The 22,618-nt window shown below is 44.2% G+C and overlaps 12 protein-coding genes across 12 annotated transcripts; 10 read left to right on the top strand and 2 right to left on the bottom strand.

Annotated features, from left to right (window-relative positions):
* Window positions 1-883: 883 nt before the first annotated feature.
* Window positions 884-2,120, top strand: V865_005594 (uncharacterized protein; the record flags this gene model as incomplete). The annotated part of the gene is made up of 6 exons (XM_066229363.1): window positions 884-992; window positions 1,075-1,125; window positions 1,195-1,429; window positions 1,533-1,612; window positions 1,667-1,857; window positions 1,959-2,120. The coding sequence occupies 6 exons, from the start codon at window positions 884-886 to the stop codon at window positions 2,118-2,120; spliced, it is 828 nt and encodes a 275-aa protein (XP_066085460.1).
* A 516-nt stretch (window positions 2,121-2,636) lies between these two features.
* On the top strand, window positions 2,637-3,793 carry V865_005595 (uncharacterized protein; the record flags this gene model as incomplete). The annotated part of the gene is made up of 6 exons (XM_066229364.1): window positions 2,637-2,742; window positions 2,810-2,860; window positions 2,916-3,135; window positions 3,213-3,288; window positions 3,382-3,582; window positions 3,656-3,793. 6 exons carry the CDS (start codon window positions 2,637-2,639, stop codon window positions 3,791-3,793), a joined length of 792 nt encoding a protein of 263 aa, XP_066085461.1.
* A 537-nt stretch (window positions 3,794-4,330) lies between these two features.
* Window positions 4,331-4,719, top strand: V865_005596 (uncharacterized protein; the record flags this gene model as incomplete). Its single annotated transcript, XM_066229365.1, has 3 exons — window positions 4,331-4,430; window positions 4,499-4,549; window positions 4,625-4,719. The coding sequence occupies 3 exons, from the start codon at window positions 4,331-4,333 to the stop codon at window positions 4,717-4,719; spliced, it is 246 nt and encodes an 81-aa protein (XP_066085462.1).
* Window positions 4,720-4,935: 216 nt separating this feature from the next.
* Window positions 4,936-5,503, top strand: V865_005597 (uncharacterized protein; the record flags this gene model as incomplete). Its single annotated transcript, XM_066229366.1, has 3 exons — window positions 4,936-4,983; window positions 5,061-5,252; window positions 5,321-5,503. 3 exons carry the CDS (start codon window positions 4,936-4,938, stop codon window positions 5,501-5,503), a joined length of 423 nt encoding a protein of 140 aa, XP_066085463.1.
* A 499-nt stretch (window positions 5,504-6,002) lies between these two features.
* V865_005598 (uncharacterized protein) lies at window positions 6,003-7,073 on the top strand (the record flags this gene model as incomplete). The annotated part of the gene is made up of 6 exons (XM_066229367.1): window positions 6,003-6,069; window positions 6,135-6,185; window positions 6,267-6,471; window positions 6,534-6,609; window positions 6,710-6,901; window positions 6,963-7,073. 6 exons carry the CDS (start codon window positions 6,003-6,005, stop codon window positions 7,071-7,073), a joined length of 702 nt encoding a protein of 233 aa, XP_066085464.1.
* Window positions 7,074-7,474: 401 nt separating this feature from the next.
* Window positions 7,475-8,225, top strand: V865_005599 (uncharacterized protein; the record flags this gene model as incomplete). The annotated part of the gene is made up of 3 exons (XM_066229368.1): window positions 7,475-7,563; window positions 7,634-7,742; window positions 7,833-8,225. The coding sequence occupies 3 exons, from the start codon at window positions 7,475-7,477 to the stop codon at window positions 8,223-8,225; spliced, it is 591 nt and encodes a 196-aa protein (XP_066085465.1).
* A 612-nt stretch (window positions 8,226-8,837) lies between these two features.
* Window positions 8,838-10,412, top strand: V865_005600 (uncharacterized protein; the record flags this gene model as incomplete). The annotated part of the gene is made up of 7 exons (XM_066229369.1): window positions 8,838-8,895; window positions 8,962-9,011; window positions 9,070-9,115; window positions 9,189-9,289; window positions 9,378-9,506; window positions 9,616-9,773; window positions 9,836-10,412. The coding sequence occupies 7 exons, from the start codon at window positions 8,838-8,840 to the stop codon at window positions 10,410-10,412; spliced, it is 1,119 nt and encodes a 372-aa protein (XP_066085466.1).
* Window positions 10,413-11,054: 642 nt separating this feature from the next.
* On the top strand, window positions 11,055-13,863 carry V865_005601 (uncharacterized protein; the record flags this gene model as incomplete). Its single annotated transcript, XM_066229370.1, has 3 exons — window positions 11,055-11,209; window positions 11,275-11,408; window positions 11,489-13,863. 3 exons carry the CDS (start codon window positions 11,055-11,057, stop codon window positions 13,861-13,863), a joined length of 2,664 nt encoding a protein of 887 aa, XP_066085467.1.
* Window positions 13,864-14,327: 464 nt separating this feature from the next.
* V865_005602 (uncharacterized protein) lies at window positions 14,328-15,423 on the bottom strand (the record flags this gene model as incomplete). Its single annotated transcript, XM_066229371.1, has 7 exons — window positions 14,328-14,355; window positions 14,463-14,631; window positions 14,709-14,918; window positions 14,986-15,026; window positions 15,118-15,160; window positions 15,251-15,353; window positions 15,418-15,423. The coding sequence occupies 7 exons, from the start codon at window positions 15,421-15,423 to the stop codon at window positions 14,328-14,330; spliced, it is 600 nt and encodes a 199-aa protein (XP_066085468.1).
* A 328-nt stretch (window positions 15,424-15,751) lies between these two features.
* V865_005603 (uncharacterized protein) lies at window positions 15,752-16,558 on the top strand (the record flags this gene model as incomplete). Its single annotated transcript, XM_066229372.1, has 3 exons — window positions 15,752-15,878; window positions 15,953-16,097; window positions 16,204-16,558. The coding sequence occupies 3 exons, from the start codon at window positions 15,752-15,754 to the stop codon at window positions 16,556-16,558; spliced, it is 627 nt and encodes a 208-aa protein (XP_066085469.1).
* A 437-nt stretch (window positions 16,559-16,995) lies between these two features.
* Window positions 16,996-20,221, bottom strand: V865_005604 (uncharacterized protein; the record flags this gene model as incomplete). The annotated part of the gene is made up of 9 exons (XM_066229373.1): window positions 16,996-17,232; window positions 17,293-17,336; window positions 17,412-17,795; window positions 17,904-18,675; window positions 18,750-18,909; window positions 18,971-19,079; window positions 19,147-19,435; window positions 19,510-19,623; window positions 19,724-20,221. 9 exons carry the CDS (start codon window positions 20,219-20,221, stop codon window positions 16,996-16,998), a joined length of 2,607 nt encoding a protein of 868 aa, XP_066085470.1.
* Window positions 20,222-20,952: 731 nt separating this feature from the next.
* On the top strand, window positions 20,953-22,342 carry V865_005605 (uncharacterized protein; the record flags this gene model as incomplete). Its single annotated transcript, XM_066229374.1, has 3 exons — window positions 20,953-21,070; window positions 21,288-22,076; window positions 22,158-22,342. The coding sequence occupies 3 exons, from the start codon at window positions 20,953-20,955 to the stop codon at window positions 22,340-22,342; spliced, it is 1,092 nt and encodes a 363-aa protein (XP_066085471.1).
* Between the last annotated feature and the right edge of the window lie 276 nt (window positions 22,343-22,618).

Below are 22,618 nucleotides of genomic sequence, written 5' to 3' on the forward strand. Positions count from 1 at the left end.
ATTCGGTATGAAGATAAGTCAGCTCAGATAGACAAGTAGACAAGATACATAGGTACACGATGACTACAGATAACATGTCATGATGCCCATCCTCAAGCAAAGTAGACACTCGTATAGCCACCGCCTCAAGGATCTCGCTCCACCCCAATCATTAAAGAGATTGACGGTGATATTTCGCCAGTTAGTATTTGTACGCTAAGCAAGTAACGAGATCCTCGTTCGCCGAAATAGAAGCGGACTAACGGACCGGACTTCAGTTTAAAGTACTGTACTTTTGTATTTCGGGTGATGTTTCCGTTCATTCATGCAAGTCAATGAACGTTACTAAACTATAGATAAGGCTGCTGCTGCTTATATGCATAGAGCCGACTCGAACAATGTCAATCCTCAGCCATGTCATCTTGCACGACCTAGAGCAAGATAGGATTTACTGATCTCACCAGAGTATCCTCAATCCGCGTATTACCAACCAGACTTGGGATCGATGTTCCGTGATTCGACCAAAATCGAAATCCTCCTACCAGACAGAGAGGGAGCCCTTAGCGAACTAGATGTATGTTACTTACCCATTCATCCAAGGAGTTAGTCTGTCTAGTCTACAAAGGTAGACACATGGGCTTCTTTCGATGACTTATCAAGGAAGGCATCACCTCGACGTTTTAGGGAGGATGCCGAAGAGTGGACTTGGAACGGGTCGATCAATGCTGACTCTTCAGTCATCCATTGTCATAAGAAGCTGGGGACCCTTGTCGTTTTGTGGCGATGACGAGATTCAGATTCATATACATATATATGCATATCGATTGTGAATCACTGCAGATGCAGATAGACTATACCTCTCAACTATCTCATAGATAACTGACGCGGTCTATCGATATTCACAATGACTGATAATACTGATCTATTCGACCGTGCTCTAGCCAGTGCAATAGCCCTTGCGAATGATCAAGATACACATAATACATCCAATAAGCTGGAATCCAATCCTTCATGTGAGTTGCTTTTCTCGTCAGACTACTGTAATACCATAGTAGTACGTCGTTGACTTGAAATGTCCGATCACCGACATTGAAGGGGAAAGGAAGAAAGATATACTGTCGGTATCGAATAGCTCTCTTGAGCAGAGTAAGTGCCCAGTTATTCCAGCACAACTACGACTCTGCGCATCAGCTGATCATTTGAAGTGTATTCTAGTCCCATGGTATAGATACAAATATCAAGATTCTGCACCGGGTAGTTCTACAAAGTACCTTCTATCAGTCTTAGGACCGAGATACGATCCTGATCTTCATTCTGGTTCGGCTTCACAAGATTCCGATCCTAACGATCTTCCTGTACGATGTGATCTCGTGATTAGTAGCGATAAATCTGATGGAAGTATTAGAAGTATGATGGGGTTCTGGTTTCCCAAAAAAGATTACAAGGCTTCGTAGGTACCGTATTTGACCATTTACCACACATCATCCCAGACCCAGTACAATACCAGAGCCTACACCGTAAAGCGTTCGGTGATATAATGGTTTGTCAATCAGGGAATATACGGATAAATATGTTGATGAATATTGGAAAGGTCTTCAGAGAGACAGGAAGCAATGGTGCATGTTTGATATGAGTGTCCTCCACCTTGGCCTGAAGACGAATTGAACGCCGTACATGCTGTAGCTAGTCCATGCCACCATTCCACTAACCTGGGATCACAACCTTCCCTCCGATTCCGAAGCGATTCATCTGGTTCTGATGGCTACGAACCCTACCGAGCAGGAAAAAGGTTATGGAAGGAGATTGTTGGATATCCTCAAATCTGTGTCGGATGGCACCCACACTCCCGTCAAATTAACGGCCAGTACGGATGACTCGGTACGTCCGAACAACCTGTCAGACCTCTGACAGTCGCACACAAGATATACGATAAAACCCTGGTAGCTGATTCTCATGTTTTACAAATTCCACTGGCATAGGCTAGGTTCTACCATACTTCAAATTTCGTGGAACACAAGCGAACAACACTTCGGGCGGGGGATCAAGGGGATAGTGAATTAGTTTCAATGACCTATACTCCCGGCAGTCTGGCCACATACACTAATCGGAACGTGCAATCGCACGCAATATTGACTCAATGAATGAGATTAAGTGAAGAACATATGTAAGAAACGAGAATCGACTAAGCGCAGTCTGCATGATCATGCAATGTACTGTACCTACTGATGCGTTGGTGGCTCAAGAGATACTTGGGCAGATTTCATTAGTGCCGCCTTGTTGTGTCGTGAGCGTCTCAGCAAATCATTGTGAGTCTAAGAGGGCTCCCAGCTCATTCGGTGGCCAAGTACGCATCGATCTACTTTCCAGGGAGCAAATCATGCATCTCACTATTGTACATCATGACTGCGACAAGAGTGTCATATATGCTTCCTCCTTTCAGATAGAAGCAAGGCGTGTATTTCTGATCGCACAAAGGCTTTTTCGGATCCTTTGAGGATCAGAAGGGGTCCAAAAACTTCCAAGAAGGAATTTCGGTAGCAAGGTGGCAAGGGTGAAGTTATTGATAATGACCATGACCTTCATCTGTGCATGAAGTTATACCTGATCAAGCCGTCAAAATTTACTAGGAATCTGCAAGGCAACAGTCAACTTGCAAGATGGAAAACATACCGGAGACGAACACAGTTTCAGACAGTAACACTACAAACCCCGACGACAACACTTACGATGATATGATCCTCCAAAACATCGAGACACCAACAGGTAACTTGGCTGATTTTGGACGAACGCAGCATGTCAGATCACGCTGACTGTTAATATGATCACATAGTACAAGAGAGAACAGAGATCATGTCAATGCTGTCTGAAGGCATGAATGAAGGTGAGTCTTGATCTCACACTCTCCTCTCTGACTTTCAGCTCATATCCTATCTCAGTGCCATACCATCGATACGCTTATAGAAACCACGCCGAATCTGAAAGACTGTACTTTCTCGCTTCTATCGGTCCCCGATACGACAAGCGTTATGCGGATGCTAATCTCGATATGAGTCAATTCCCTAAAGCCTGTGAGACTTGGGCACTGAAGTCTAAGTCAGATGGAAGGATCAAGAGTGTCATGTTCTTTTCGGATCCTAGAAAGACTTATTCAGACGAGTACGTCGTACCGTAGTCTGTACACCTTCTAGAGAGTTTACAGATACTCTTAGCTGATTTGCTGGACCATGTTTTAGCGAATATGAAGACTTATACGAAGCGAGAAGTCAAAATCACCTGTCGTTCGATACATATAAGTGGTGGAATGAGACGGTAAGTGAAATCAAGCCCATTGGAATACAGATCGCATAAGGATGTCTACGTACATATACTGAACAGCAGGATGTTTTGTACATACTATACCAGGTGGTACCTACGGCCATCGAACTAGGGGACAACCTCGAAGAGGACTTAGGCACAGATATATCAAAGATGTTTCACGTAACCTTTCTGACTACTGACCGGTCTTGTCGAAGTAAAGGATACGGTAAGACACTCTTGTCGAAGCTGATAGATATGTCGGATGAGAGCAAATATCCTGTTTGGCTTGATACGACAGATAGAACTGTAAGTATTTGTCCACGGTAGTCTCGTGTTGGAAGATGATGATATTGACAACCAGTAACCATATAAAAATTAGACTAGATTCTATGAGAAAGCCAAGCTTAGGGAGCATGGTCGGAAAGAGGTAAACATGGGAAAGGAAGGGTCTATACCGATTGTCACTATGAGGTATCTACCCGAAGGATGGCAAGATGTGGCGGGTGTCAAGACATGATACCACTCATGGATCTCCAATGCACTCGGAAGTCGTAGATGGTGATCTCGTCATCGAAGATATCTATCGGCTGTACCTCTGATGATTTCAATACAAATTTAACGAGTACTTCACTGCGTCATGTCTGATTCCCGGGATATAATCTCCTTTCACGAAAGAAGCTATCTCTATGGACCCTGAATGGAAGGTATTGTACATATTGTATCTACAGATGTGCCACAGCCTATCGTACGAGAAACCCCCCCAAAAAAACTTACCAGCCGTGAGGCTGCATCATCTGATAATAAAGCATCGTCCCGTCGATGGAAGCTTGATATGGAAGGTGTATACGATGTGGCGTTGAACGGAAGAAGTAAGAAGTTGCATTATCCTTGATCCTTTCACGATCCTCGAAAGCCCAGTACTCAGAGGGGTGCTATACAGTGTTATAAATGTCATTTCACTGCACAGCCTGTGGGCGCATTTTCGCTCTCATAAATCAGTTCAAGTCCTAAATTTGACTTTTGTACCAGCGTGACTTACCCCTCTTGGATAACGATGTACGACGCTGCAACATGGGAAGAAGCCATATCTGATGCACTTACCAAGGTGAATCAAGGTATTGCTATCAAGTATGAAAGAGTCAAGAACTTCACAAGTAAGTCCTTTTCGCTGGTCTCTTGGAGGTTATCGTAACACGTAGAGATGACAGTGTATGTGTTACAGAGGAAAGTTGTAAGGAAATCCTGTCTTTGCTTTCAGACTCGTACAAGGACAGTGAGTCATGATCTTACCTTGATTTCTCGACCACAATTTGTACAGAAACGACGAGCTGTGATGCGATACTTGTAGTACCATACCACAAGTACACGTTCGAATCAAGTTCTGAAGCGAGAAGGTCATACCTTCTTGCTGGACTAGGCAAGAGGGTCGATCCAGAGTTCTGAGATAGGGAAGACACTAATGAGTCTTGTGAGATCATCACGGGTCGATCACGATCTGATGGAGAGCTCTTGACATTCATGAATTTCACTATCCCAGGGAAGACTTACAACTCTGAGTGCGTCATTCACACATTCATCAAGCATCTCAGGCATTGCTAACTCGTCCATTATCTATTCTTCACAAACACCAGAGACGACATCAATGCGTACTTTCAGAAGATGATTACCAAAATACCTCACAACGTATTGACCTGGATGTGCGACGTTGTAAGCTCCAAACGCTGTGGACGAGAAAATTTGATTGTGATTGGGAAAGTTCCGAACTGACGTCTTTCATTGTACAGGAGACTCCGGCTCAAGAGGCCATCCAATCGACATACGACTTTGACAAAAGCAAAGCCATCGATGTATGTTTTATGGCTACCCGGGAGAAATCCAGATACCACGGATATGGAACAGAACTGCTGTCGGTAATTACGGATGTCGCACAGAGAATGGACGTACCTGTCAAGCTATTGAGTGCCACAGAGGATGCGGTAAAAAATTTCCCCCTGTGTTGATTTTCTAGCAGGGTTTTAGAGCTGATACAGTAGGTTGTTACCAGGTGAAATTCTACAAGAAATCTAATTTCTTTGTGAATCGCGAGGAAACGGGCGTAGGGAAAGCAACTCTACCTTTTGAAGGTCGAGAAGACGCGCACTTGTTCGCATTAAGCTATATCCCGAAAGGCTGGGCAAGTCATGGCAAGCAGTGTGCCACAACGGATCCCATGGCCGATAGTGCATGATATTCCGGTCTGCTTGAGACATGTATCCTGCGATGGACTTGGTGATCATTGCATGTAAAAGCTTCCTTTCTGAGAGCAGTCTAGGATACATGATAAATATTGATAGCCATTTCCTGCAGCCCCTTGGGAAAGATTGTTGCTTCCTCTTTGGGCAGGATTGCCCATATACTGTAGTTTTTGGAGGTGTGGCTACTACTTTCGTTGTTCACAATGGTCACAGCATAGAAGTGAGTATAGCAAAGAGGTATCATCGATTACACACGGAAGATTGTCGGAAAGATGAAAGGGTGACACGATCCTTTGAAGGAGAGAAGACACATACACAAACAGTGTTTCAGGGGTACACGAGAAGAGCAGGACTTGCCTCCAAGAAACTCACGGTTTGCAACCGTTATCAGACCGTATCTTTTACCAAGCGACTTGAGATATCCTTCACCTGCATCATATTCTTCTTCAGCATACATATCACTTACAGTTACCTGACCAGACACGAGTCATAATGAGAGGTGATCAAAGAACAGAACTGGCCCGAATCATTAGACCAACTGGGACGTTACCCCTTCTCGGTTCATCTTTATTCATCGTATAGTTCAATCGGAAATGCTGACACGATGTTTACTCATCATTATAGATGAGGAGCGACAACGAGTTCTGGAAATCATCGAATTATGTTTCAAAGACAGTAAGTCCATTCAGTTTTTCGCCGCTCACAACCTAAATGAGCCTGGGTCGTGATGCTGAAATCTTCTGGTGTCCGGTCAAGCTCAAATGAATCGATTCATTTTCGGGTCTGATCTTGCCACTCAAAGATTGTTCCACCTCCGTAAACTCGGTGCGGCATTCGATCCTGATTCCGCCGTCCATGCAGGCAGACAAGTGGAAGGGTGCGAGATTTGGGTGATTAAGGTGCAGGGAGTGGTGGAGAGTGTGATGGTGTTGATTAGGCCCGGTCAGTCCAGGGAGGACTCGTGAGTTTCCTCTATGACCATTATAGAGTGCTGGACAATACTCATCGTACGCTATGAGATAGGGAAGATAAATTAGAATACGAGAAGAAAGCTCTGGAGAGATTACCTGAAGAGAAAAGAGATTGGATAAAGAACGAGGTGAGTGATACCATACCATTACCGAAACAATTACTTTCCTTGAACAAGATGTTTTGATGGGGGACTGACTACAACCTTGTTCTTGTATCTTCTGTCTTAGCGTAAAATACTTTCCAAACGAGCTGAACAATCGATTCAGTTCGGTATCAAACAAGCATTCAATTTGGAAATTATAGCTACTCACCCTTCATCTCGTCAACATGGTCTGGGCACAATGTTAATCCACAAATTGATCTCTCTACTCACCGAGGAGCATCCTCATATCTGGCTGACTAGTACTCATGATATAGCTGTAAGTCAAATTGCCATGAATACAGCCCCCAGGAGAGCTGAAATTGGTTTGTCGATATTAGGTCAAATTCTATGAGAAATTAGGGTTCAAAGTGGTTTTTGAAGATGTCATTCATTTTGATAAAGAGCAGGGAAAGTTCAGAGGCATCGTATATGACCTTACTGAGAAATAGGTAAGGAAAATAAGCCTGGTAGGTTGGAGATCCGTAAGATCAGTGATAAGTCTTGTCTCTGTATTTGTTCTGAGCATGATCATATGGTGGAATACATGTATATGCAGATATACCATGCAGTATGCCCGTGATCAACGGGTCATACCCCTTCTTGAGCCCAGTAAAGCTGGTATAGATATTGTGAATGGTTCTCTGTATTCCATGAGAAGAACCTTTGTAGTTATTGAGTCGATAAAAAAGCGATATCATGCTGACAGAACTTGTTGCACGGTCACCCGAGTCGAGTTGTCCCTTTGTGTTGACTACTGCAGCCTTCTTTCATTTTTTGTTGCCTCTGAGAAGGGGCGTATATCAATGTCAACCTGCATGAGCTTTGGATAGGCAATATCGCACCAACCAAAATGTCTTCAGCCTCAAGCACCGGATCGACGATCATACTACTCAGCGGATTTCCCGGTGTGGGTAAAAAGACCATAGCCCAAAGCCTGCTGTAAGTCGACCATTAGATTTTCACCATGATAGGTCCATGCTGATCTGGTCATACCAAATCTGATCGGCAGTCGATCGTTCCCCGAAGCGAGGCTTTTCGATAATCACCTTTTGATAGATGCTACCGCTGCAGTTTTGGATAGGGAAGACGAGGCGTATCAACCACTTCGTAAGGCATTTGTGAGTTTATCCCTTGTTCATCTACTCTTCATTAACCAATGGAACCATGGGTTATCCTCCTCTCATATTGATGCACTATCAAGGCGATAGAGATCTGCTTTATTTTCGTCACTCTCTTCCTACCCTTCCTCCATTCCACCGATACTACTATTCACTGAATGTCAGTCAACCAAGTCAGGAGAGCAAGTGATGAACGAGTACGCCGAGTTCACCAGGAGCATCAACTCGAGGCTGATATCTATCATACTTGAATGTTCAATGACTGAGAATGCCAAGCGACTGATCGGGGAAGATCGCATGCAAGCAGGAAGCACCAAGTTGACCGATATTGAAGTGTTGAGATATATGAGGGACAATTATTCTATTCATCGATATGGAGACAGAGCGGATGAGGAATGGGTGATAGATACAACTGGGGAGAGTGTTGAAGATGTGGTAAACGATATTAGGATGAAATTGATCAGCGTGAACGATAGTATCTAACAAGTAACATCACTTGACTTTTGTATCTGTTCGTCTCGATCGACAGGTTTAGCTTTTAGCTTCTGAGGCGGGACTTGCACACAAACATATATAAGGTGTCAAAATTGATGGGCGACCGGTTCGTTCATGGTTTTATTGTCTAGTGGTTAAGACCCTTGGTTCTGAACAGATCTTTATAAGAAAGTTCGAAACTAGAGAATATCCAAGTAACCTGGGTTCGAATCCCAGTGAAACCTTGAATTTGTTTTTTGCTTTTTTGAACGTGGTTCACGCGGTTCAACTACGTATAGCTCGCTGTATTTTGTTTATTGCTGTGCTGCAGAAACACTCTTTTCATATGACCGTATCGTACATAACATCATAGAGTGAATAGATACCAGGCTTATATCAAAAGTGCTTTTGCTGTTCGACATATCTTTATCACCTTTTCCATCAAGCAACAGGCAGCAGGTCAAAATCTCGCAGGAAAATTAACATAGGAAGTACAAACAACTCCTCAACTGTCAGACGCGACGAAAGACACAGGCCGAAGAGCCGATTCAGATCCTTATTTTACATCTCTATACAATCCACTCGAGTGCATAGAATACAAAGAGGAGCTATCTGCCCAAGATGGCGACAATGAGAGATGTCGGAAAAGGTCTAATAGATCCTAGGTATTGTTGTTGTGGTAAGTCACCTCTCCCTCTCTCAAGGTGTTCTTTCGAGGTGCGCTGATATACTGGTGCGGCTGTAGCTGTACCACTTGTGAATGCTGGTATATACATCATATTATCGGAGCAAGCTGTGAGTATAGGTCGATGATCTGACTCGCGTATGACTCACTAATGGGTTATGTTCATAGATCATTGCTTTAGCTATTGGTATAGTAGTATTCGCTACACCTGATGGTATGTTCATTTCCCCTACTCCCATCTACTTGGCGCAGGAAGCTCACTGACATCTCGTGCACACTATGTATAGTCGTCGGTGCATCTTTCCCAGATATAGGAGGGATAATATTCGCAATCATATGTTTTGTCATTGCTGCTGTACAGCCTGTAGGGTTTATTGGTGTTCTCAGAGTGAGTCTCACACCCCTTTCTTTACTCACACCATCCCTTTTCAAGAGTTATATGTGGATTGGCTAATTTGAATACCTTCGATGGATAGGAAAAAACCTCCACGTTCAAAGTGTACACCCTCCTGAATACTATCGCTATATTAGCTGGTCTGATATGCGCAGCTGCACTGATCATTGTTAGTGCTATACAGCATAACACGGCGGTGACAGCTTGTGAGGTGAGTGATCAACTCGATCTGTAACATCCATCGTCCTCACGGAGCTCTGGCTACCAGTCACAGACCTATAGTGACTAAGTACTGTATTGATCAACTGTAATCATTTTAGGCCAAATTCTTCTCCGACTCCAATTCAACCTCATCATCAGCGAATCAGACTCTCGCTGCTGAAGGTGAAGCATTGTGTAGTGCATTCGCATGGGCAGATGTAGGTATCATGGGTGCACTATGGGTGATCTTGTTACTCGTGCAAGGATACTTCATCTAGTAAGTTCAACCCTTCTGCTTGACCTTATTCACCTTGATCGCTCTGCTGATCATTCTTTCAGCCTTACTCGAACATATTCCACTTCCCAAGTCAGCGATCACAAGCTTTACCATTCGGTGTACTCTGAGAACCCAGAGGCATTCACCATGTCCATCCTTCGATCAACGCGATATAACCCTGGATCCGTTTACAACAACATGCCACCTTCCACTGGTCCCAATGCCGATGCGTGGGATGCAAGACCGTCAATGGATTCAGTAAGGGATGAACAAGCTGGAGCTGGAGGATATGGTTATGGACACCAGAGGGAATACTCAGATGCGACTGTCAGACCGGTCGACGAAGGAAGATATGACGATGCTGCGTATGGAAATGAACAGTACGATTATCAAGATTACAATAACAACAACCATCATGGTCAGAGACCGATGTCAGGAGGTCAAGATCAATATCCCTTTTCTGCACCTGGAGGAGGGTACGTCGATCACCCTGCTGAAGCAATGCACAATAGAGAAGGTATAACGCCGACGATGAATCAGTATTCTGAAGGTCAGAATGTAGGTTATCCCAGTGCGGGCGGAGCGACTGGAGGTTTAAGAAGACCGGAGGAAATTCAATCACATCCAGGTGGGCATTAATGACTTGTCAGGATGTACGGAGAAGATGAGATGTTGATGTGCATAAGAATAGCCGAGGGAATGTTCGGCAGGAAAAGCCCAAGATACTAAGTTGGTCGGGATAGTCATGTTTACGGGAGGAGGTTTGGAAGTTGGTTGAATGGACATTATATATATCATTATGTGTCTTTCTTCCTTTTATGATACGAGCTTACGATATCAACGTGTATGAATGTGAATGATTTGAATATACATCAATGTAAATGCTTCCCTCAGCATGTTCAATACAAATCATGACTCGAATTGTTACCAACTAAGCTTTGTTTCGCCACCACTACCAACCATCGACAAATTTCAATTTCTGGCAGGCGATCTGACCTCCACATCGCATCTCCATTTTACATCTCCATCTCATCACATCAACCTTCACTTCTTTCTCTTCTCTCCTCGTATTCATAGCATAGTTGCAGTCGTACGATACCGTCTGTAGCTTGGTCTGTGCAGACACCCTCCTGTCGAAATATCTTTACAAGAGCAAAGCTCCTATCCCTGCAGTCACCGCGATCAAACTATCGGGTCATCGCAAAACAAATCGGAATTTCTTCTCGTCAGCGATCTACCTTACCCTGCGCATCATCGATACGATTGGAACATATCACCAAGATGGGTGTCAGGGGCTTCGAATCATTCATAAGGGAGAACCGGACCTCTTTAACCAAGACTATATCGCTACCTACCATTGACGATACACCATCATCATCGTTGACGGATAGTAGTATTGATGTTGGGAGGATACCGATCATTGTGGATGCTTGGGGGTATGTTTCATTCACCTCTCTTTTGTCGGTCTAGGTAATCAATCTCACTTGATTTGGCTGTTCAGGGTCATATTCAAGCTTTATCTCGATACTTTGCCATGGACATCTGGCGGAGAATATCTGAGGTATTACAAGTTGATCAAGAGGTTGGTAAACGCATGGAGGAGTGTTGGGTTGGAACCGACATTTGTCTTTGATGGTAAGCCCTTCGGTCTCCTATACCATTCTCATCATCTTACTTCTCACAGTATTGCATCGCTCATATTGGTATACTTGCAGGTGCCGCTCCTCCGGAGAAACATCAAACTATCCTGTCTCGAGCATCTGATAAACTCCTATCTTGTCAATTATTCTATACCACCTCGATACCTTCTCGATCTTCCCCTTCATTCTCCAAAAACAAAGTCGTCCTCCCCTTCTTCGCTTCACACACCTTCATCTATGCCCTTCATCGACTCGGCGTGGCAACGCACTTCGTACCTGCCGGCGAAGCAGACGGGGTATGCGTATCGATGGCGGAGAAAGTAGGAGGATACGTCTTTGGACGAGATTCAGATTTTGTTATTCTCATGGGAAGGACCGAGAGAGTTAGGGGATACGTCCCGATAGATATGTTAAATTGGATTGAAGGTCCGTCAAACAACAATACTTATCAACCGCCAGGCGCAAGGGCAAATGGTTCAGAACAAGATTCGTTCCGACCCGTTTATAATTGTCGAAGGAATATGAATAGTCCAACATCGAATTTGATGAATAAACAATCATCTTTAATACCTTCGTCTACATTGAAAAATCCAACTTTGGTTATAACTTATATACCTTCTCAAGCATTACGACATCGACTGAGAATCCCTTCTACGCACTTACCGCTATTCGCTTCCCTATGCGGAACAGATTATATACCGCCATCAATTACAGTTCAATTTTATGAAAATCACTTGACGAGTTTCCAAAAGATCGAAAAAGCAGCTAGAATCTTGAGAGAACAATTGTATTCTCCTAGTAATAATCTTCCTTCGAACGGGAAGAAGAAGAGCGATAATCCAGGAGATCAAGTTGTCGAATTGGTTAGAAGGGTGATAAAGAAATTATGTGTCTACCCATTTGACACTCAACAGAGTTTAGATGAAACTGTTAATTTGATTATCGAAGCTGCCTTGCAGTACTCGTTACCTTCGAATGTAGATGATTGCTGTGCGACTTATCCCTTCTGTGGGGAGTTGGATTTAACTTTGGGATGTCAGACTCCCGTCTCCCTTGGTCTTGGACTAGAGGACGAATCGGACTCGCTGAAGAAGGAGGAAAGAGAGGTATCGGGGAAAGAGGAATATTCGAAAGCTCAGAAAAAGGGATTAGTAGGAACTATTACACATGGTTGGTTATACCCTGATAGGATGTATCAATGGCAGGTACTTGAAGATCTTTCGGGACCCTGTTTGAAAGCTTCGGATGGTGCGAAAGGAATCAGGAGGAAGGCTTGGATGATTGCTGATGAGGGATTGGGAGGATTGAGGTTTCCCAGAAGTGAAATTGTGGATGATAAGATGGATTTGGATAGCGATGGATCACAAGCTCAAGATGAAAAGGAGCTTCGAGATTTATTGGGAGTACCTTCAAGCGAGACTTGTTCGGAGATCGAAGGTGTAGCGAGCGACGATACGACTTTAGTTGAGCAAGTTGCTCCGACCCTTACTCGACCAATTAGAGAAATGACGGAATACCTCAGACAAGGATCAACGGCTAAGATCATCGCTTCTCCACTTACTCTCCCTCCTATCCAACCGCCAATCACTGGCGAATTACCAATCTGCTTGAAACCTATAGAAGAAAGACTGAAGATCTACCTGGAATCGCTACATTCTAATACCGAAAGTATACGATCTCTCCCTGTCTCCCTCCAACCATTAGTATCTCTCATACGGTTCTGCGTGATTGACGCATCGAGGAGATCGACGGGTAAGACGGACCATAACAAGTGGAGGAGGGAGGAGGTAGTGGCTGTCTTACGAGCGATGATAGGTACTTATACAATGTGGAAGAGGGAATTACACTCTGAAGAGTTACTCAAAGATAAAGCCAAAAGTACAAACAAACATGAAGAGGAAGGAGGAAGATTCTACCCTTTATTGGAAACTAGAAGTGCGAATTTGATAGCCCAGATAGGAAGTGTATGGTCAGACGTACAGCTCTTAGCTCAAGCTTTATTACTTTTACCTGAATCTATCAACCCAATTCGAAATAGGTCACCCCCGACTTCTCCTGAAGATAATGGGTCGGAGATTGGTACAACCCACTTGATACCTTTTATCTTCTTCAGTGGAGTCACCTTACATAGCTTGTTAGCGAAGAATGAACCTACTCAAAATGGCTGGAAATGGACCGAAGAGGAAGAAAGGGTATTTGAGAGTTGTTGGAATGCTCTGATCGATGGGTTAGAAGAGTATGGGGGATGTATAGTAGGATTGAACAATCCTCATCATAAGATTGTATCAGCTGAGGTGGAACCCCAGAGTATGAATGGAAATCTTAGACAAGAAGAAATAGAAGGGGATGGGCGGGCGAAGAAGCACAAAAGGAAGAAGAGGACCAAGTCGCCTTTGGGTGCCAATGCCAATGTGGGTAGATTTGGCGTTTTGGAAGGGATGTTGGAATAATCGATTTGATTGATCATGCTTCTTATCACAAGTAGTCTTAAGTGATTCTCTCAAGCGTGATCTTGATATTTCTTGGTGTAATTTAGACAATTTTGAATACTTAATCGTTATTTATTGGTATTCCCATTTATCATATATTATAGTTCCTCTCAATGATCGCCATCTTATGTATCTTATAAGTGGACGATGGTAACACATCACTGTACGATGATATTGCGGGCCGAGACAGGCCATTGGAAAGACTACGCCAAAATGGATATGTAGGCGACGCATTCATCAATCATTTGATGTTTGATTTTGGGATGCTTACAATATTGTTCTGCATGGATGAAATGGGTATCTTATAGGTATCTGTTTTCTTTTCTTCGGCATCTATTCTATCCCCTTTATGCACTACTGCTTCTTTCCTTATACAAGTCGATTTCGACACCTCCATCAGGCGGATGTCGAGGGATGAAAGATGATTATGCGCTAAGCGACCTACCCATGAATCTGTTAAAGTGCAACAAAGCAATGAAGGATTAAAAACACGTCAGTATAACATATTCCACCAAATCCAATCAAATTGCTTTGGCTCTGCATAAAAATGGGTAACCCACCTTCTCTTCTGGAATGACATCCACCATTTGCTGGGTTTGTTTGCCCTACCGCCCACTTGACCAGTCGGTTGACCGTCGGGTCCCAACACCTGTTCATGGGGGTATAATCTGTCTACTAGTCTGATAGCTAATTCTTGACGTGTTTGAGTGAGATATGATCGGAGGGCGTCTAATTACGAACGAAGGTTGAAAGTTGGGAAGAAGGTGTCAGTCACTATTCATAGTCTTGAGTATGACTATACTCACCGGCATCGACTCTACTAGCTGGAGGATGATACAAAGAATTCAAAGGGAAACCAGCATCTCCAGGCAAAGCGAATGTATCCACTGCTTGAGTCTGAAGTAATTTCAAGGCTTCTTGATATCCTGGCGAAGGTTTACCAGGCGTCGGGGCGAGTTTCGTTAGGCATTCGGAGATGAATAGGATCAAGTAAATCATCAACCTATCTGCTGGACCTATACGTCGAGCAACAAAACAGTCAGCATACCGTTTCAGAAAGCTTGGTAGGGAAAAAAGACTTACCTTTGATCTCGAAATTACGGAAAAGACAATTGGCTCTGAATCTATGAGAATGACAATCATCTTGCCCTCAGCTATATGTTATCATACCACACAACGAGAGACAAAGCTGATCTGATCTCTACCAGCACGTACAGATCAAGGGATTCTTCGATTATATCAGGTTGACTTGGATCGGCTGGAAAAGCGAAAGATCAGCGTTTGATCGCTACTCTTGAGGTCTTTCAATTGAGTGAAGAGTGTTCAAGGAATCCGTGATATGACTTACCTGCTAGAGGTGCTGGTCCCCTAATCTTGGTATTGATAGGTAACAGAGCCATGTTACCTACCTGTCTGACCGAGGTATCATCGTTGAACACGGAGTGGTAGGCCTGAAACAGGTCAAGGGTGTTAGCTGGTGAGTTCCTCTCGATAGCACACAAGGAGTCAGCTCACTGGCATGATGATGGGATATAGTTGGAGATGGGAGTGCTGTAGATGATGACTTGAGATGTACTCGTTCGATTGAGGTTGGACGTTATCACCACAGTCGAGTTGGGTATCAGGATGGATGGATTCATGATGCATGACGCACAGCACCATGTCCTATCTGCCTTCTACCTTGTATTTGAGTCACCCACTTAAGCATCCTCATCAGACCGCGTTGACGAGATGAGGAAGGAGTAATGAAATGTTCAGTCGCGTCCATCCAACCAACTCTTCTTCTTATACTCTCTACTATATCTATCTATCTCTTCACATGCTATCTGCCTTCCTTAGATTATCCAGGATGTCATCTACCTCCAGCACCAAACCATCTATAACAGCCATAGTAGCTGCGACCACCAACAATGGGATCGGGTTGAATGGTGGTCTACCATGGAGATTACCGGGAGAAATGAAATATTTCGCTAGGGGTGCGTTCAACTACAAAACCAAATCTGCCATTCATCCTGTATTTGTTTGTTGATTTGGACACCCGCTAGAATAGTAACCACAGGTGAAAACCCTTCTGAAGACCCGGAGCAACAAAATACAGTTATAATGGGTCGAAAGACCTGGGAGAGTATACCATTGAAATTTAGACCTTTGAAAGGGAGACGGAATTTGGTGATCTCAAGTAAAGGTGTTGATGTGTGAGTTGAAGGTATCATTTAAGCTCAAGTTCGATAGTTCAGCAGAATTCAATTGATATGCATGACTAATTCTATCTCTTATCCTTTGATCATGAATGATCAACAGCTCCAACTCACCCAATGCATCTGCGAAAACCTCCCTCCCATCCGCCCTATCCTCCCTCTCTTCCACATCCTCAAGGACATTCCTAATAGGTGGTTCTCAACTATATACCACCTGCCTGACCTCCTCTCCACCAATGGTAGACCGTGTACTTCTCACTAGGATCTTATCCCCGGAATACGAGTGCGATGCGTTTTTAGAGGATTTCACATCCCACAGCAATAGCGAAAATGGGAAGAAGGTATGGAAGAAATCGACTCATGAGCAATTACAAGATTGGTTAGGGTTTGAAGTAGAGGAGGAGAATGAAGAGAAGGGTACGAAATATAGATATGAAATGTGGGTCTTGGATCAGTGACCATAATGTAATATAGTCTTTTTCTACGAAATGACATATCATAATTATCAATGTCGATGAAGAAGGAGGAATGAAGGGAGCATTTCATTTCGATTCAACTTTGTATGCATGCATCAAACCATAATCACTTCCACCAGATATTCAATATGCAAGAGAAACAGGGCTTGTTGGGGTATATCATTCTATGTAAAGGGTAGAAAGGTAATAATGCACATGGGCTGATTCATCGTTTCTGATCTTCTGTCTGGTTTGTTTCGTTTCGTTGGAGGGATCTTGTTTCACATCTACTATCGTCCATGTGATCCAGCTGTTTGTTTTGATTTTACATGATCATCCATCATTTTGTTCAACTATTGCTGAGTGAAAAGCTTAGTTGTAAATCTATATTCAGTGAATAATCAAAATCATCAGCTATCAACCCTACCCACACCGAAAAGCTAGATATGTAGAGAACTCACATTCCAGCTCAATCTCCATAACCAACCCCAATGATCATTCACCGGACCATGTATACCCAAAGCAAGGTCTTTGAACCACCAGAAAGAGAGGATCACCGCACCGGCCCAGATCCCGAACCACACCCCTTTCTTAAACGAGGTTCGTCGAGTACCGCCAAAGAAGAAATGGTCGAGGACATGTCCTGCCATTAAGACTGCAAAGTAGAGGGTGGGTAGCTATGTAGGAACCAAGATACGTTAGCATATGTATTATTTGCACGGAAAGAAATAACTCACATAATGATGTAGATACGTTACTCTTCCCATGATCAAGAATGGGACTTTTCGTCAAAATGTACATCAGCGTGTACTCTTCTATGGTGTTATACAGATTACTGATCCAAAACCCCACTCACAGAAATGTAAAGCCCATCCTCCAAAAGCGACCTTTCCAACATACAACCAATGATCCCATTCCTCCTGACTCCTCCAATCTTTATATTGTCTCTGAGCTCTCGCAGCATAATAGAACGCAAGGAGCAATCCCAAACCCAGAGATATGGTAGAGAAATACCAGACGATGGGAGTTCCCAGCAAATAAAATTTAATTTGATTATCTCCCCAACCGCACATCCTCAGACCTAAGTGGAGGAAAGGCCAATCGAATGGTTTAGAAGCTAAGATGTCTTCTTTATCTGGGTCTGGGACAAGAGCATTATTGGAGGTCCACATGGCTACGTTGAGATGGACGAAATCTCGCCAGAATGGTGATTTGTACAATTTGGCATTTCCAGGAGGTACTGCGACATAACAGACAAGAGATATTAGCAGATGACGACTCCATAAGGCAAGGAATGCCCCGCTTCTTGAATACCACAGCTGGAAATCCTCCGAATGGATCCACTCACACCTCTCATTCCAATGACTCTCGACATTCCAATAAGTATGTTTATCTTTCTTATTGTTTTCTTTCGTACAAGTCACTTCAACCTGTTTGAATCCCCACTGCGGCAAGACCGCATTGGCCGCTCGCAAGTAACAATTCAATTGTTGATGTCTGAATCTCATCCTAGTCGTTAACGCGTGAATTTTATTTTCTTCTCCCGCTTTGAAAGATCCTCTTGACGTATCATCAACAACTTCAACTATCCAAAGATCATTTTCATCTCCAATCGTCTCATTACCGTATCCCGCAACTTCATGAGCTTCTTTCGTGATTGGAGCAGCGATAGGGTGAGAATGTAAATTTCGACCAGTCGATGAATGAAGTAATCGGATAGTATCTCCATCGTGAAGGTATCTAATAGGTCCATCGGGATCAACAGGATCATCAGACCATTGAGGTGTAATGATCCAATTGTTATTATCATCCTTGTAATGATAACATGTTACTTGCTGTTGTAATGATCCAACTGGATAGGTCTGAACGTGAGAATGCAATAATCCACCACCATATCCGTAATTCTTTAATGTCAACTTAGATCCATAGGCAACTTCCAATGGCGATTCGGCGAAATCATTCCCTTTCAAATGAGCTTGGAACAGACTTGACATCTGGGCGTCACCTGGTCCAGATCGGTTGAGAACCATAAAGTGAATTTTGAAACATGTTGCGTAGACTATGAATGGTAATACCATGAGACATGATATTCGAGCGATCCAATGTTGGATGTATGTTCGCTATGTCCAATATTCAGCACAGTCAGCTTTGGTGTTGATGTCATTTGTAAACAGATCAGGTACGTATTACTTACAATAGGCATTGACAGATCACCGAACTTATCCCATAGATCCTCGATTGTGTATAATCCAACCAAAGCAGTGATAAACATCCCTACCCACTTGACACTACATACACAACCGATCGACCAACCAGTGAACACCAACCATGCCCACCAATCGTCTCCGAAGGGGCTATGTGATAAGGTAAACTATCAGCTCTCAAGAGTCTGCCGAGAACTGGAAGCTGACTCACTCATGTCGCTGATTATGGAATTTGACCAAACCCAAAGTAGTAGTAAAAGTGAAGAAGAGCAACATGGAGTCTAGCAGAATGAATCTGGAAATACAGAGCCATCCAATATCTTCGGGGCAAAAAAGTATTTCATTTAGCACATAATACACCTCTCAAATGGGATATGATTTACTCACCACATAAGACACAGATAGTGACCCAATGTCTAGTCCATCTCGACCAACCCAATTCACCTGCTGTCATCCACGCAAGTGGAACCAGCGCTACACCAAAGGATGCCAGTATGACTCTCATAGAGGTATAGGGGACATCCGCAGGGTACTCCACACCGGACTTGAATTCGAATCCACCTCCGTAACCTGATAATAAACCTGCTAAACCGACAAGCATTTTACCGAGTGGTGGATGGACGTCGAAATAGAAATCTCGGTTGATATAGTGAGTACCAAATTTACCGAAATGGGCCTGACCATGAGCAGAACAACATCAGCTCAAACATATGACATAGGTATATGCATATATGTGGAAGGTATACTCACCTCATCCCATACCACGTAATTGGCAGCTCCAATCCTCCAGTATCTAGTGATCATACTTAATATCGTATATACCGCTGTCCAGATGATCTCCTCATGCTCGATCATTATACCTCTCTACGGGGGTATACCAAGGACACGAAGAAGGCATTAGCGATCACACTAATTACGCATGATGACAGATCCTTGATAGAGGCTAATGGTAGACAGCACTCACCCATCCTCCTATCCTTTGTCTAGGTGGCAGTCCTCTTCTTCCTCCCACACCAGGCCCAGCTCCGTGTCCTTTCTGCCATTTACCTTGATCGTCTACCTCTGCATCAAAAAGCAACTGATCCTTCTCTCCTCGTGAATCAGCCAGTGAGACCTCCTTCTCTAATTGAGGAGGAAGGGGCGGTTGGGGTGTATGTCTACGTCGGGTTTCCATCTCTTCGTGTAGGTAAAGCGGTAAGTCCCCGGAAGTTGTACCAGTGGGTGAATCTAATTTATCTATATAGGAAGTAGGATGGGAAACGTCACGACGTGAACCGTATAAACGAGGATTTCGATTGGATTCCCAAGGTTTAGGATCACTGAGATCGGTTTCGTACGCTTCACCGTTCCCGTTGATATCCTGCTGATAATTAGAGTTGGAGTGTAGGTGTCGTCGTAAGGTTGTAGAAGCGGAGGAGTTGGAGGTTGACGTGGAAGTGGAAGGTGGGTAGGGCCTCTTCATGGAGGTGATCTAATGATTGATCATAAAAGAGCCGAGTAGGAAATCTATGGATTGACTTTTTCAGTTGATCTGATATAGTCTCAGAGAGTTGATGATCTTTGTGTCGTGATGTTGATTTTTGATATTTGACTTGGGATGGGATGATTATTGAAACGGATTTGCTGTCCCTCCGTTGTCTTGATTCGTTTTTCTTATACTTATGTGGTGAATGGCATGAAGGAGGACTTGCTTGATGTACTGAGCGCACTCCTTTGTGCCAACCGAATACTGGACTGAGCTCCTTTCTACCTTTGTCCAAGGATGTGTTCGAGCAGATGGATGGATGGATGGATGGATGCTAGTGCTACGCTCGCAGTGACGCCCTTCAGCTCAACCTCAAACCTCCACGCGTTCAACTTCAAACTTCGGACGATCGATCCCACGTGCCAGACACACGACGGGATCGGCAAGGGTGCCACACTGTTCAACCATTGTAGCTACACCAAATTGCCGATACTCAGACGAAACGCCGATACCTCGAATTCAACATTTTTCATTTCTGTATGGTAGGGGGGTGTGCATGCTGGTGGATTGGATTGTGTGCTGGTCGTTGGCATTTGACCATTTCTCGTCATCCATCCTCCAAGTTATACCTTCTTCATCCCTCAAGTCTCTTTCAAAAGAATCGTCAGTCCATCTCTTATACATTCCTGCACAGATCAGAACTAATATTCTGCAACTCACATAGAAAAATGGCTGCTCGACCTACCGTTACCGTCTGGTCCGCCTCTGGCGAGTCTTCCGGCTCTGTCCCCCTCCCAGCCGTCTTCACTGCTCCTATCAGATTGGATGTCGTTCAACAAGTTCACAGTGAGTTGGAGCTGCTTAGCAGACGGGGCATAGGGATATGTGTATAAGAGATGGAGGATCAAATGGGAAGAGAGGGGATTCAGGAAGTGGATAGTAGATTTTGGGATTTCATGGAAAGGTTGTCAAGATATCAGACGGAAGGAGAAAAGGATATTCTATGCCCCGTCTGCATCGCTTGTAAGCTGGAGATGTTCTGTGCTAACTTTTCCACCCTCAGAATCCATCGCTAAGAACAGAAGACAACCTTACGCTGTCGCTGAGAACGCCGGTCACCAAACCTCTGCCGAATCCTGGGGTACCGGTCGAGCTGTCGCTCGTATCCCTCGTGTAGGTGGTGGTGGTACCCAACGATCCGGTCAAGCCGCTTTCGGTAACATGTGTCGAGGTGGTCGAATGTTCGCTCCTACCAAGACCTGGAGAAAATGGCACGTCAAGGTCAACCAAAACCAACGACGATACGCTGTCGCTTCCGCCTTGGCCGCTTCCGCCCTTCCTTCATTGGTTCTCGCTAGAGGTCACCGAATCGAACAAATCCAAGAAGTTCCTTTGGTCGTCTCTTCTTCCCTCGAGTCAGTCACCAAGACCAAGGAAGCCGTCGAGTTGCTCAAGGCTACTGCCGCTTACCCCGATATCGCCAAGGTTTCCAACTCCCGAAAGCTTAGAGCCGGTAAGGGTAAGATGAGAAACAGAAGATACAGACAAAGAAGAGGTCCTTTAGTCGTTTACGCCAAGGATGAAGGTCTCACCAGAGCTTTCAAGAACGTCCCAGGTGTTGAGACTTGCCCCGTTGAATCTCTTAACCTTCTCCAACTTGCCCCCGGTGGTCACGTCGGTCGATTCATCATCTGGACCGAAGCTGCCATTGCCGCCCTCGACTCTGTTTACGAGAAGAAATCTGGCTTCAACCTCCCCACCGCCAAGATCACCTCTTCAGACGTCACCAGACTCATCAACTCTGACGAAATCCAATCCGTCGTCAGACCCGCCGGTCCTGCCGTCCAAAAGAGTGAGTAAAGTGTTTTTTTTTTAAAATTCCATCTTATATTGTCTACAAGTCGTATGCTAATTATGTACGTTCGGAAATTAGGACCCTTCACCCAAAAGAAGAACCCTCTCAGAAACAAGGCCATCCTCTTCCGACTCAACCCTTACGCCAAGTCTCTCAGAAGACACGAACTCCTCAGACAAGAGCACGACAAGAAAGGTTCAGTCAAGAAGACCGCTCCCGGTGCTGCTGGAAAGGAATTCCTCGAAATCCTCCACTCTGCTTAAGCGGTTTTTTAGGTGGAATTTGTAGTTCTTATAACGTGCTTTCTCTCATCGTGATGGAGTTATTCTGAAAATTCGATAAGTTGTGGTATTGCAACGTTGCACCTGCCTGCTTTCACTTCTTTGTGAGGGCCTTGTCTGCATATGATCGCACTGAACAGACCGAATGAAGGCATTTGATTAAGCATGATTGAGGCATAGCTAGGTTAGGTGTTATGAGTCAGGGTTATCCGCCTATCTAGCCAGTTCGAAATTTGAATCCTGATTCTGCCACGAGAC

This window comes from Kwoniella europaea, chromosome 1, assembly GCF_036810445.1.
Source record: "Kwoniella europaea PYCC6329 chromosome 1, complete sequence".
Taxonomy (NCBI): Eukaryota; Fungi; Basidiomycota; class Tremellomycetes; order Tremellales; family Cryptococcaceae; genus Kwoniella; species Kwoniella europaea.